Here is a 14413-nt window from a genome sequence, read left to right on the forward strand (position 1 = left end):
ACCACTGCATGGGAGGGAACCCAGCCTCCGGGTTCTGCACGTTCTCACAGCACACTCGGCCCCGGGCACAGCCGCGCGGCAACCGCCGTCCTTCCAGCCACTGTGCCGCCACTTTCGGCAACAGCAGATCTCCAGACGGTAGCCCAGCCACCGGGGGGGGGGGGAAAGCACACATCCCGTCCCCAGCGCAGCTCCTTAAGCGTGGCGGGCCGCTCCCTGTCGTGGCTCCACTCCGGGCTCCGCCTCCGCTCTTCGCTTATTCCCTCGTCGCCGCTGCACTGCAAGGCTCCCAGCCCGGCACGCTCACACCGGCGCCCCGGGCATATCCTCGCGGCACTCTGCCGGCCACAGCGCAGGTCACCACTCAATATGGCGGGCCAGACCCGACCGCGGCGCCGCTCGGAGCTCCGCCTTCACCTCCTGCCAGCTCTGTCTTCGCTGCTGCCCCTGAGGGTTTCCACTCACCGCCGTCGCGGTCTCCGGGGCCTGAGGGTCCGGCCCCAGCTCAGCAGGCCGTCGTCGCGACAACGGCCTCCGGCCACTCCGGCCACTCCGGCGCGACCCGGACGCCGCACCTCGCGGACCGCCCCACCGTCTCGCCGATAACAGGCTTCGGCCGCCGCTCCAACCACCGCGGTGAGCCCCCCTGGCTCCAGGGCTCAAATAGCTGCCACACAAGTGTCGTCGTCGGTGCTGTTGTCGGCCTACAGGCCGGTGCTGTACAGATCCGTAGCGGGAGCTCTCGAGCAGGACGTCTGCTCACTCCGCCATCTTGGCTCCGCCCCTCGTGTTTTCTTTAAAGCAAAAAGCAGTATCTACAATATTTACATTACTTACATATATGAAAAAATTAACATCACAATAGACATTATTTCACATGAACAAACACAGATCTTAACAATCAAATACAATACAAGTACAATCACCTGGCATCGAAAAAGTTATTTTTAGTTTAACTCTTGTAGTCCTACTTATTTGTGCCTGTTATTAGGACATTTATTTTTTCGTCCTCAATAAACGCTATTCCCTGGGTGTCAGAGACTGTTTACACACTTCTAACTAGAAGCTTAAGCTTTCCAGCTCAAGATGCCTAACAGTTGGCATGTTTTTGCCCTTGTTTGCTCTTGACCTCCTTGCATACGGTTACCAACGCGTTTCAACCTTCGTGATGGTTGGACCAGAACGTTTTATTTATATGAAGGTCTTCATCTGGGCTGGACTGTTTTATGGTAGGACATCTAATACCTTGTTCACGTTTCTCACTGTGGTGCAGTTGTTCACAGCCGGGTCTTGATGCAATGGAGGCTTCCAGTGTCTGTAGCCTCCTTTGTCTTGTCTTTTAGATTTGTTGCCTTCAATTTGTTGACAATCTCGTTCTTGGCCGCAGCTGTTTATGGTCTTCACCCTGTTCCGACTTCCAATGTAGCAACTTCTACGCTTCGGCCGCTCCTGTACACATCGCACCAGCACCTGTAAAGAGTACCCCCCCTCCCTGCCTATTGAAGGGGGTGCCATGATCCCGGGGGAGCTGTGCCCTCCCCCCACCCCCCTCCTGATCCTGGTGAAGGCTGCACCGTATAAAACGGACACGCTCTGTGAAAAGAGGTCACCCTGGACCTACAACGGAACCTGCTGCCCGTGAAGTGAACCCGGCCCCTTTACAGGGGAAGGACCCTGTACAAAGTGAACCATCGGCCTAATAAGTGCACCCTCTATAATGTGGGTGCTGCGGGTACTGTGGGCACCCTGTAAGATGCGGAAACTAGTATGCTTGGTACATCCGGTGTGATATTGGCACCCAGTATCTTGCTGATACCCCATGTGATACGGGCGCCCTGTATAATGTGGGTGACACAGTACCGTGGGCTCCCTGTAAGATACAGACACTAGTATGCTTGGTACATCCTGTGTGATATGGGCACCCTGTATTGCACGGATACCCTGTATGATACGAACATCTCCTGTAAAGACAACTGCCCGTATCACGAGGATGCCCCGTGTCATGTCTACAGACTGCGTGACGACAACAAGCTGTATAATGTGACCACCCTACAGATTCCCTGTATATAATGATGAAACCAAAGCTTAAGTTGGACTTTCTATGTGATGCGACCGCCCTGTATAATGCGGGAACCCTGTATAATGTCGACGGACCTATGTGCGGTCACCCTATGTGTCTCAAATTAGTAATTTTGCATTATATATTTGTGTAACCCCAATCACTCCACCTTTTCTTAATATGTAATCTTGAGTGAAAATGTAATTTGTTAATCTGTAACTCTCACCATGAGTAACTGTGAAACCTACTGCCATGTTACTCTTTTTCCTTATGTAATTTACTTCGCTCTACTGTAAAGCACTCAGACACCTCTCAGTAAAGTACGCGCTATATAAAAACGCATAAATAAATAAATCCTTCTTGTATAACGCAGGCACCCTGTGTGACGTGCACGCTCCCCTTCCATGAGCCCGGCGGGGGCGGTCTTCTATCAAACATGCCGAACCCTGTGAGATAGTCAGTGTCCCGCCTCAGACTGACACCCCCTCACACCCTGCCCCCCTCCTCACCAGCCTGACATGCTGAACCCTCCTCCCTCCCCCTCCAGCCGCAGCATTCCACAGTCCAACCTTTACATCTCTGCAAAGTATACTGCGTTTAGGGTGGTGACCGGCCCAAACAGTCAAGCAAATGAAGGGGCCGCAAAACATACGCAAGGGCATAAAAAAGGACAGTGCACCCCAAAACAATTAGGGTGTTAAAGTGATGGCATGGGAGTTCTTAAGAAGGGTGAGGGGATGTGTTCGGTTGAGACATCCCTTTCCTAGAAGAACCATCTCCACTGCTGCTTAGGCCGTTCTTTATTTATTCTGCAGTTCTATATAGCGTTTAGTAGACACAAGGTGTCGAAGCGCTATACCTCATTACACTTGAAAATCTAACAGACAGTACATTGGAGACATTCATGATGAGAAAACACAAGCTCACACTTCACCAAACTGACATTTAACCATTAAGCATCTTTATCCCTGCTTAAGTAGTGCACAGAGGAGGCTATTCAGACAGAAAGCGCCTTGAGGCTGTCTAGGCAGGTTGGCAAATTGGTTGATCAGCCAATACATGCTGTTGCCAGTTCGGCAAGATAAATGACTCCTGTCGGGAGCACCCGTACTTGTGACTGGGATATGGTGTGTTTCCATGTCCCACGAGCGGGTTTGCATCACCACCTGGTTTGAGGGAACAAAGAACTGTTGCTCGTTCGAGGTCTGTGCATGCTGCAGGGTAGTGGCGGCGCCACTAGTATTAGCAGGGAGAGCGAACTGTAGAGCGCTGTTGGGCACGGTGATGTAGTGTCAGCTGCTATGGAGGCAGCAAGGGCAGTGGAGCCACCTGCTCATCCTGCAAGTACTGCAGCTGCACCGGAGTATTTTGGTGATGATGTGTTTCTTCTGAGCTGCCGTCCTTGTTTGAAGCGGCATCCATGACTTCCACAGTGGAATGGACTTGCACACACCAGGAGGTGAATGCGGAAGCCTGGGTGCGGGCTTCTCGGTCTGTGGATGGTTAAGAAAGTTCCCCTCGGACACACATTAACCACAAGGGCGGACGAAAACTGTAGTTAGGCGATGCTGCTTCCGGAATAAACGGAAGTGATTCATTGCCTCTACAGCCAATAATAAGCCCTCTAAGAAAAGCAATGCCAGTGTTTACAAATGGCAAGCGGCAGGAGAAATTCCCCGGCAAACGGTGGAGTTTCACCCCTGATAGACTGACTGACTGAGATATTTATTAAGCGCACTTATGCCGAGGCGTCTTGGCGCTGTGATAGAAGGGGTAAACGGAGCAGGTCTAAGATTTAGTGAAAAGCCAGGTTTTCAAGGCCTTTCTGAACAGATGATACTTGTTCCTAATCAAAGTTCTGTTGGTAGGGTGTTCCATAATCTTGCTGCCTGGAAGGAGAAAGCCTTACCTCCCCACCGGGCCCTCTTAAATTTTGATGGGCAAACTAGGCCCATACTGGAAGATCTGAGTGTACGAGTCGGGGCATAGGGAGGGAATAGAGACTTCATGTCATCTGCACCTCCTCCGTGTACAGCTTTGTGTACTAGGCATAGGGACTTAAATTGTATCCTATTACGCACAGGGTGCCAGTGGAGTCTCCTCATGTATGATGAAGTAGGATGATGCTTCGGGAGATCGAGCAGTACTCTGACCGCCGCGTTTTGCAAGGACTGAAGCTTAGAGAGCTGTCGCTCCCCTATCCCAGCATATAATGCATTGCAGTAGTCTATGCGGGAGAGGACTAGAACCCCCACTACTGTTTTCCTTAAGAAAAGAGGGATAAAAGGCAGAATCTTCCGGAGAATCTTGATCATCAGGAAGCAGGCCGAGGTAGCCTGATTGACTTGGAGCGTCAATTAAATTAGAGATTACTTGATGTCTCCAGTGAACAGCGCATGCGGGCTGCCTAGGCGAGACCTAAAAAAGAAACCCTTTAATGCCATTGCAGCATGGTGAAACACTGAAACAAAGAGTCCTGCCTCCATGGTCTCCTGGGGGGAAGCTGCCAGCAGAGCTGGATACACATTTGCCCAGCCATGGGTTGATGGAGCCCTTTGAGGCTTCTAGAGAGTGCCTGATGATGAGTAATCTCGCATGGTTCCCAGGTCCATGTAAGATTGCTGTGCCAGTCCAAGCTTTTTATTTGCTTTCTCAGAACAGGTGAAGAAGATTGCTGATGTTCTCCTCCTATGCTAATATAGACATTCTGGGTCCTAGACAGTGACAACTCATTTACTGGAGAAGGAGCACAGGAGCACAGCAGCAACCCAAACAAGACTCAAAAAAGTTTAAGAAAAACCAAATCAATTGTTATTACACCAAAGGTAACATTAAGAATATAATGTTTATTATGTTGTGAAAAATAAGTGTTACAGGTTTCACAAAAGAGGGGTGGTTTCAGCTCATTTGGCAGACTATTAGATATTGAAATAGATTACAATTGTATGCCACCAAAAGAAAAAAAGATCTTCATAAAATGGCAATGCGCTCAGATCAGACAGAGCATGAGGAGTCAGACAGTAACTGAAGCCCTTTTATTCTCGAAAATGAAAAGAATTAAAACCTTTCAGTAAAAACTCCTTACTAAAAGTGTGTTGGTAGCTTTTATTCCTGAAGTGCTCAGATTTCTTTGCAGAACATATGTTGCATCCTATAACTAACCAACAATTTAATTCTGTAGAATGGCTTTCTCTGCAGAACAAATAGCAAATTATTTCCATTTATGGCTGCAGGAGAAAATTTAAGCAGGCTAACTCCAAACTTAAAGTAGAATGTAGGAAAGAGCCTGTACAAGGTAAAGCTACCTATTCACCTTAATTTGACCCAGTCAGTATTTCTTTTATGGAGACTTCCCAAAAAGTGTTCAGAGCAAAAAAGTGTGCCAAAACTAATTGCTTGAAATTATGAGCTCTTTGACAGAAATTTCTAAAATTGCAGAAAACCATACATCTAAAAGGAAACATTGATACCATAATTTTTACTGGGGTAAGAAAGGGATGACATATTAAATGTATCCACAGTCAAGAGATTTGCCTTTGTCTAAGCTTACCTTGAAGGAGATGGTTTATCGTTAGGTCAGTTTTAGTCACACAGTTGAACTAATACGTCTGCAGCACTAGAGAGAGCCTATTTTTTTGGGACGGGGCGTTCACAGAAAAGATTTGTCTGTTTCAAATTGTCTTTTGACCTACATCAGCATGTTATAACAACAGTGGCAGTATCAGTAAAAGGAAATAGCCCAAGAATAATGATTTCTTTATGTGATATTTTCATCATGTCGCAAAATATATATCTTTTGACTAAACTGTCCATCTTCAGTACTGTCCTTCAAGGTAGTGTTAAATCAAGTAAATACTGAGTTCACTCTATCTCAAATGATGTACTACTTGTTCTTTTTTCAAAATGTGATTGCTTTGAGTTATCAACTTCATTACTAGAATTTGGGGGTTATCAAGATAGAGATTTCCAGGATTCTAGAAAAGCACAAACGTTTCTTCAAGGGATCTAGCAAGAGTGGAAGTTGTTTTCTTGTGATTAATTTAATACTTTATTCTAGGTGTTATTCGGTATTGAGCCCCTAAAATGATGCATCGCTCCCTTTCATTCTTCTTTGAGAAGAGTCAAGGATAGAATTGATGTGTTGGAATAAAATCAGTTATCTTTGGGAATTTTTTTGACACAGTCTAATCATCAGACAAAACCCTGTATGGTTTCGGGTAAGATATGGAGAGGTGTTCACAAGGGTTCGCTGTACTTCCCTAAGTTAAATCTTAGGAGGTTCTTTTGCTGTCAAATGTAAGACCATAGGCAAGGTGAACTTTTGCATTCTTTTAAAAATCTGACAATATGTCAGTGTTGCAATAAGTAAATAATTTAGATCTAAATCTTGCATTTTGGTAATCTGTGCAAAATATTTATGGTGGCATCACCACATTTCCTTTCAGATAGTATGCATTCTAGGACTATAGAAAATATTAGGGGGTGGATTGAAAGCTTGATTCTCAGGAAATGTGTTTTTCTCCAGTATTCTGTTTACTGCAAGGGGTAGGGGTTCCTCCATTTCTGATGTTCTTGTGGATTATTGTCCATGTCAGAGACAGGTGATGCTGCTAATATTTAAAGCTCAGTTTTGGCACGTTGAGCTCTGGTTTACAGATCTGATGTGTTCTAATTCAGGTTTTACATTTGTCAATATCCTTCTATTATATATGGATAATCTGCACATGGTCATATTTGTACATTCGCTCACCCTAGTGCCAAGGAGGATATATTTTTGAGGCATTGAGTAGTCCCAAATCTTTTACTGGAAACCTCTCACTTTATTAGGAAAACTTGGGCTTCTGGGTCTACCATGAATTATAGTGCAGCTTGGTTTAGGCATGATCCAAACTCCCTTGATCTTCTGTTGATGATTTTGCAACGGTTCTTTGTGAAATGGTGGCATCAAATAAGTGTAATAGAAGAGGTTCGCTTATTTCTGCAGGTAAATATAGGTGCAGGATGGTTCCAACATTTAATTTCAAATCCCATGAGTATCCGAGTTGTTTCTTTTGTTCCCAAGTATTCAAGTTAATAAAATGTGAATGTAGTTGCTCAGCTATTTTCTTCCAAGCAGAGAATGATCATTGGTCTTTAAAAGCGAAGCTCACAGGGATAGAGCCTGGTGGCATGCAATATGGCCACAGTGATATAGAACTTCTGTGAACAGCTTTCATTCATCCTGAGAGAGGATGAAGTATATGGGATAAGAAGGAGCTGACATATTGATATGCAAGTTGCTGAAGGGCCAGAAAGCGGTGTTAGGGCCCCTGGATACCATTGTTAAAAGAACTAGACAATACTTAGAGATCCATGACTGCAATAAAGCCTTGACCCAGGAAGCCTGTGGCGACTGTGGGCTGGACGGAGAGCAATATGGCTGCTGTGGAGAACAGCTTGAGAAGGGACTAGAGAGAATTGAAGACAGAAAAGTGGATCTGTAGCCCAGATTGGAAAGTGTTTGTGTCTTAACATTTTGTGGGGACATTTCTCTTTTTTACTTTCCTTCTGCCTTCTTCCATTTCCCTTTCCTTCCATTTTCTTGCTCCTTTAGGGGAGTGTATTAGAAAGTAAATATGTAGTGCAGCTAAATTGAATCTCATGAATAATTTGATTTAATATAGGGAGGATTCACATTAGATGTTTTTATTTTTTTCACATAGTGCCAGGCATTGCTTTGTTCCTTCCTTTATATGTAATATGTTGATCTCATTAAAAATATTTTGACACAAAGGAAAGTCAAGTTTCAGGTACACAAAAGTATACGCTGATAGACCCTGATGGAAATCTCAGATGTCCACAAGAAAACCACTGGAAGGCTCAGAAGGACTGCACAAGTATTGTCACTAGTGGAAGAATGGGAGGAAAATGTGTGAAGCGGAGTCTTCAAAGATGGTGGCAGCAGTAGAAACTGACGGTCCTACAGGGAATAATGTGGCAGGTCTAAGGAACTGAGACAAGTAATTGTACAGATAACTCCTAAAAGGAAGCAAAACCACAGATTATTATTATAGGTAAATTGGTTCAATTATGAACATTAAAGCTGTGAGTAGAAGTGTGCTTACCAGCTTCTCCAAGAATAAAGCAGCCTCGACCCACAAGGCTACCCGGGCGGAGCCAGTAGTTGGAAGTAGCTGAAGAACTGCAGACCAATGCAAAAATGATTTAGGGACAAGAAATGCAGATCAATTTAACTAAATACCTAACACAGACCTTGGGTTGAAAACAAAAAGGTGCAGAACACAGGACTGGTGCAAACTAGAACCAACACCGAGCGCTACAACTATTGTAGCTAAGTGTCTTAGTACTTTTGTACCACCCACAAGTTAGCACCTCCTACACGCCGATGCCTCCAGATGATTTGTGAAGTGTATGTGTGTCCCTTTGGTCTCAGTTACCTTGTCTATTTCCTGGCGGGAAAAGTTAATACATTATCTGACTGTTCAGATAAATTCATTATGATGTGTGGTTAACTGTATAAAGAGGTATGAGGATGATTCTTTCCCACCAAGCCTCAACCTCTTATTCCAAAGAGAACGCCACATTTGCAGATTTTGCTATCTATGATGACTCAGTCATTTTACTTCATACTATGTGTTAATTAACCCACATTAACGAAGAAGATGATTCTTTGTGCTCTAGTTGCTTTTATGATAGCATGAGGGATCCGGCAAAAAAAAAAAACACTTAATGGGCAGCAGCTGTATTGTAATTGGACTGCAATCCTGCCTTCAATGGGTTTCTATTATTTGGTGATTGGCTTTCTATTCCTAGGGAGTACTAGGGTTGAAGTTACAATATAGGGTTAGTTCATACAAGATGCAAGTGTTGGATAGTGGGTGATAATGTTTATTCTTGGGATATTTTGAAAATTTACTTAGTTGAATTCAAAACTACCCCAACTTGAAAATGCTGTACCGGGGTGCTACTGGCACAATAAAGTTGAAACACAAATGAAATTTAGAAATCTTAAACTGAGGGAAAGCTGTTTGTGGTTTAGACTTGGAGTAGTAGATGTGGTAATTCTTCTGCTCTCAACATTCCAGTTTTTTGTGTGAATTGGCCATCATTCCTTTATATTCTGCGTTATCCCAATGTTGAAAGCTAAACGTTAGACAGTAGAATTGTATTGTGTAATGGTAATCTTTTTATTTATATCGGCGAACAAACAAACTAATCCTCCATCTAGAGTAACAGTCAAGTTTAAATCAAAATTACAAAAGGTATCTATGTTGTAGTATTACATCGCATAGTTATGCTACAGTGTGCAACAATAAAGACATCTATAGGTTATAACATAACCAGTATCATGCATGTTTTTATATGTTAAATCCATACAGAAAAATAGGTATAAGATAATTGCAGGAAGAACACTATGAAAATTGGAAAAAGAAGATGAAAAACCTAAAAATACAGATGGCTTTTATAGGCTGTCTCAATATTTTGCACATGGAATGGGAGCTTTACCGCACATGTTAAAGAGAGAATAAAATTATTCATAATTACCAAACAATAGATTTAATTTCCACTTTTTATTTCAATTAGGTAGTTTTGTTGAAGCATAGTTTGTTCATGGTGATCTATATATTCCCTTTCAGAAATATGGCTACTTCCTCCTCCTCTGCTGAAGAAGATGAGAGTTTAAAAGGATGCGAAATTTATGTTCAGAAGTATAGTATCCAACATATCCTGAAAGAATGCATTGTGAATCTTTGCATAGCAAAACCGGAGCGCCCAATGAAATTTCTGCGAGAACACTTTGAGAAGTTAGAAAAGGTCAGTTTGCTTCAGAAACTTTTATTTTATTCGTGCTGTCAATGTAATTACTAAAATAACTTTTCAAGTATTATGATAATGATTTTCAGACTAATATTTTTTGCTGTTGTCTTATTATACTACCAGTAATACCAAAAGCGCTGAGATGAAGGAAATATTACTTTTATCAAAGAATAAAATGTATTTAAATAATTTTAATTTCTCATGTTATCCGTGTCTTACAATGTTTTCATGTTTGTTTCATTAACCCCTTCGCTGCTAGGCCTCCCCCCCCCCCCCCCCCGTTCCAAGCCTTTTTTTGGCTATTTGGGGTAGTTTGCGCTTAGACCCCTGTAACATTTTAACCACATAAGTTATCCACGCCAAATTTGCATCCTTTTCTTCCAACATCATGGGGATTGTAAAGGTCCCCAGGGTTTGTTGGTTCCACTGGAGGGGACCCAGAAATTAGTCAAAATACAGCAAAGTTTTTTTTTGTTATTGGGTAAAATGGGAGAAAAGTGCTGCAGAAGAAAGCGTCTGTTTTTTCCCCTGCAGATGGTATCAACAAAGAGATTGTGGTGCTGACATCACCATCTTCCCAGCTTTCAGAGACTGACAGATTTTTGTCAGAAAACCAACATATTTTACACAGTTTGGGCATTTTACTGGGACATAGCCTATTTTTGCTATTTTTTGTGCTTTCAACCTCTTTCCATTTAGTGGTAAAAATTGGTATGATAGCAATAATTGGATCCTGGAAAGCTATCCATTTCCGACAAGTAGACAAAATTCCAAATACAGCAAGGGGTCATTTGTGTAGATCCTTCAAGTTTTTTTTAATAGAAACTAGCTGTCAAAAATAAAAAAAAGTTTTAAATTAGTTGAAAAAAACAGCCATTTGTGACTACGTTTTCACCTGTAACTTCTTGTATGACAGATGTTTTAAAGCAATATACCGTTACATCTGCTGGACCCTTCTGGTTGTGGGGATATATAGGACTTGTAGGTTCACCAAGAACCCGAGGAACCCAGAGCCACAAACTGAGCAGCGTCTTGCAATGGTTTTTCATTGTGTACCGGGTATATAGCAATTAATTTGGTAAAATATAAAGAGTGAAAAATAGGTATCAAAGACACCTATGCATTTCCGAAATGGGAACAAAATGTAGACTTTAGAAACAATAGCTATTTGCACATCTCTGAAATTGTGGGTACCCATACTAGCATGTGAATTATATCACATGCTAGTCAAAATGACTTCTTTTTTACACATCGACTTACATTTGGAAGGCAGAAATGCATCAAAAGTCAATAGGTAACAACAGTTGCTCTACAATTGTGTGTTCCCCTAAGTCTCTTGATAAAAATGGTACCTCACTTGTGTGGGTAGGCCTAGTGCCCGCGACAGGAAACTGCCCAAAACGCAACGTGGGCACTCCACATTTTTACTGTGAAAACAGACCCTTTTTTGTAGTGCCTAGCTGTGGATTTTGAACCTTAGCTCTGCCGGCACCTAGAGGAACCTAGCAAACCTATACATTTTTGAAAACTAGACTCCCAGGGCAATCCAGAATGGGGTGACTTGTGTGACTCTCACCAAGTTCTGTTACCCAGAATCCCTTGCAAACCTCAAACTTTGTCAAAAAAGCACATTTTTCTCACATTTCTATGATGGAAAGTTCTGGAATCTTTGTCGATCCACAAAATTCCACACACCCCGCATTCCCCCAAAGTCTTCCAATAAAAATGGTACCTAACTGGTGTAGTTAGGCCTAGTGCCTGCGACAGGAAACAGCCAAAAACACAACGTGGACACACCACATTTTTACAGTGAAAACTGACCCTTTATTTTGCAAAGTGCCTAGCTGTGCATTTTGAAGCCTAGCTCTGCCGGCACCTAGGAAAACCTAGCAAACCTATACATTTATGAAAACTAGACACCCAGGGCAATCCAGGATGGGGTGATTTGTGTGGCTCTCACTAGGTTCTGTTACCCAGATTCCTTTGCAAAACTCAAACGTTGTCAAAACAACACATTTTCCTCACATTTATGTTATGGAAAGTTCTGAAATCTGCGTGGGTCCACAAACTTCCACCCACCCCGCATTCTGCAAAGTCTCCCGATAAAAATGGTACCTCAATCGTGTGGGTGGGTCAAGTACCCGCAAAAGGCAAGGACCCTGAAACCAATTGTGGGGACTTTAAAATTACTTATCATAAAACTACTTGGTTTTGCGTGGGGCACCTGTTTTTTTTGGCCCCGGGCTAGCGGCCAACTAGGGAAACTTACCAAACCCACACATTTCTGAAAAGTAGACACCCGGGGGAGTCCAGGGAGGTATAGCTTGCATGGACCCGCCAACGTCTTCCTACCCAGAATCCCCTGCAATTGTCAAATTTAGCTGAAAAAAATCCTATTTTCCTCACTTTTCTGTGTGGGAAAGTTGTAGGATCACTGGGCTGACACAAATTTCCTACCATCCAGCGTTCCACCAGGTCTCCTGATCAAAATGGTACCTCACTTGTGTGGGTGGGTCAAGTTCCCGCAACAGGCAAGTGCCCAAAACGTATTGTGGAGACATCAAAATTACCTATCACAAAACTACCTGGTTTTGCAAGGGGGGTGACCTGGGTTTTTGCCCTGTGCACGGCGGCCATCTAGGGAAACCTACAAAACCCACACATTTGTGAAAACTAGAGGCCCGGGGAGGGGGGGGGTGGTCCAGGGAGATACAGCTTGCGTAGATCCCCCAAAGTTTTCCTACCCAGAATCCCCTTCAAAACTCAAATTGAGCTGAAAAAAGCACATTTTTCTCACTTTTCTGTGTTGGAAGGTTGTGGGATCACCGGACTGACACACATTTCCTACCACCCAGCATTCCCCCAGGTCTCCTGATAAAAATGGTACCTCACTTGTGAGGGTAGGCATAGTGTCAGCAACAGGAAATGGACCAAATCGTACTGTAGAGGCTTCAAAACCACCTATCATTAAATTACCAGGTTTTGCGGTGGGCACCTGGGTTTTTGGACACGGGCTCATGGCCATCTAGGGAAACCTACCAAACCCACACATTTCTGAAAAGTAGAACCCTGGGGAATCCAGTGAAGTATGGCTTGTGTGGATCCTCCAATGTTTTCCTACCCAGAATCCCCTGCAAACCTCAAATTTAGCTGAAAAAAATCACTGTTTGCACACATTTTTGTGTGGGATCACTGTACCGGCACAAATGTTCTATCCACTAGCGTTCCCCTTGGTCTCCCGAGTAAAATGATATCTCACTTATGTGGCTGTCCAATGCAGAATCGGCAAAAAATGTATTTTTAATAAAATATATTGCTTAGAATTCGCTGTGCTACACCATTAATCCCAATGTTTTTGGCTCTTAACAGTCACAGGCCGTTAGGCCACTCACACTGGGCAGAATGTGAAACCCAGTCCTCCAGATCACTTATCCTTTGCACAGGGAAAACACTAGTCTTTGCCTAGTATACTTGGAGTCCCGTATACACGCCAGACTTGTTCCAAAATTGTGTGGTTTGGCTGGCTTAGATAAACAAGCAGACCATACGCATTGCGTGAAACGTAATCTTCCAAGCACAGAACCCATCTAAAACCTCTCATACCGTCATCTGTGTGGATTCTCCCTTCCAGGTGTTTGACCATCAATGCAAAGAGCAGAGATGAGAATGAAAAATTTCCTAGCTATCGTAACGGAAAGTTTCAATTCTATTAAGGAGTCGGAGGCGAGTAGTATGCCTTCTTTTTTAACTTTTATTTAACAGCAGCCATGTAATATCGAACAAGAAACTACTTTTCCCATGGCACATCTTGAAAAAACTGTAGTTCAAACAACCAATGAGACCACCATTATCAACCTATCAATACATAGATAGTCCCATATAGTCCTTTCACCTTGTCCCCTTGTCCTATTTCGAAGCGCAGAGTCAGCCAAAGGATCACCATCATGTATCCTGTTTGGTAGCATCAGATCCTGCAACAATAAGTACAATTGTCACCACAAAAGGTCTTCCACTAATAAAAAACCTGTGGAAAGATACCTATCACAAATTAGTCATATACTGTAAACCAAGGCAACATCCCAATACATGGGTAAATGCAAGAATTACTTACTCCAATACGGGGAGGGAGATCTCCTTGAAGGAATCTCTAGGGTGGGATAATCCTCACCTCCAAGTCCTTAATAGAATTTAACTTTCTGTTATGATAGCTAAGACATTTTTCATTCTATGTCAGGACTGGAGGCGAGGATTATAGTAGTTTAAAGCTTGTTGACCACCAAATGTGCCTTGTTAGGCACTGGTTTGAAATAAAAACCTTTTAAAGGTGGAGTCCGAAGGCCAATCTGCCACGTTTAGAATATCTTCCAAACAGGCGCCTAAACCGAAAGCTTTAGAAGCCATCGCACCTCTGGCCGAGTGTGCCCCAAAAATCCTGAGATCTATCCCAGCTTCCTGCATCACCCATCGAACCCACCGAGCAATAGTCGAAGAGACCGCCTTAAAGGGTTTTCGGAGAGCAATGAGCAGTTGCTGTTC

The 14413-nt window shown here is 43.4% G+C and overlaps 1 protein-coding gene across 2 annotated transcripts in view; it reads left to right on the forward strand.

Annotated features, from left to right (window-relative positions):
* Positions 1-14413, forward strand: part of PRKAR1B (protein kinase cAMP-dependent type I regulatory subunit beta) — a 679190-nt gene that overhangs the window by 30423 nt on the left and 634354 nt on the right. For both annotated transcript variants that reach the window (XM_085629322.1, XM_085629323.1), the window contains exon 2: positions 9697-9874. In XM_085629322.1, the coding sequence (XP_085485448.1) occupies positions 9701-9874 (174 nt within the window). In that variant the 5' untranslated portion in view covers positions 9697-9700. The remainder of the gene's footprint in view (positions 1-9696; positions 9875-14413) is intronic.

The sequence above is a fragment of the Triturus cristatus genome, chromosome 10, assembly GCF_964204655.1.
Source record: "Triturus cristatus chromosome 10, aTriCri1.1, whole genome shotgun sequence".
Lineage (NCBI taxonomy): Eukaryota > Metazoa > Chordata > Amphibia > Caudata > Salamandridae > Triturus > Triturus cristatus.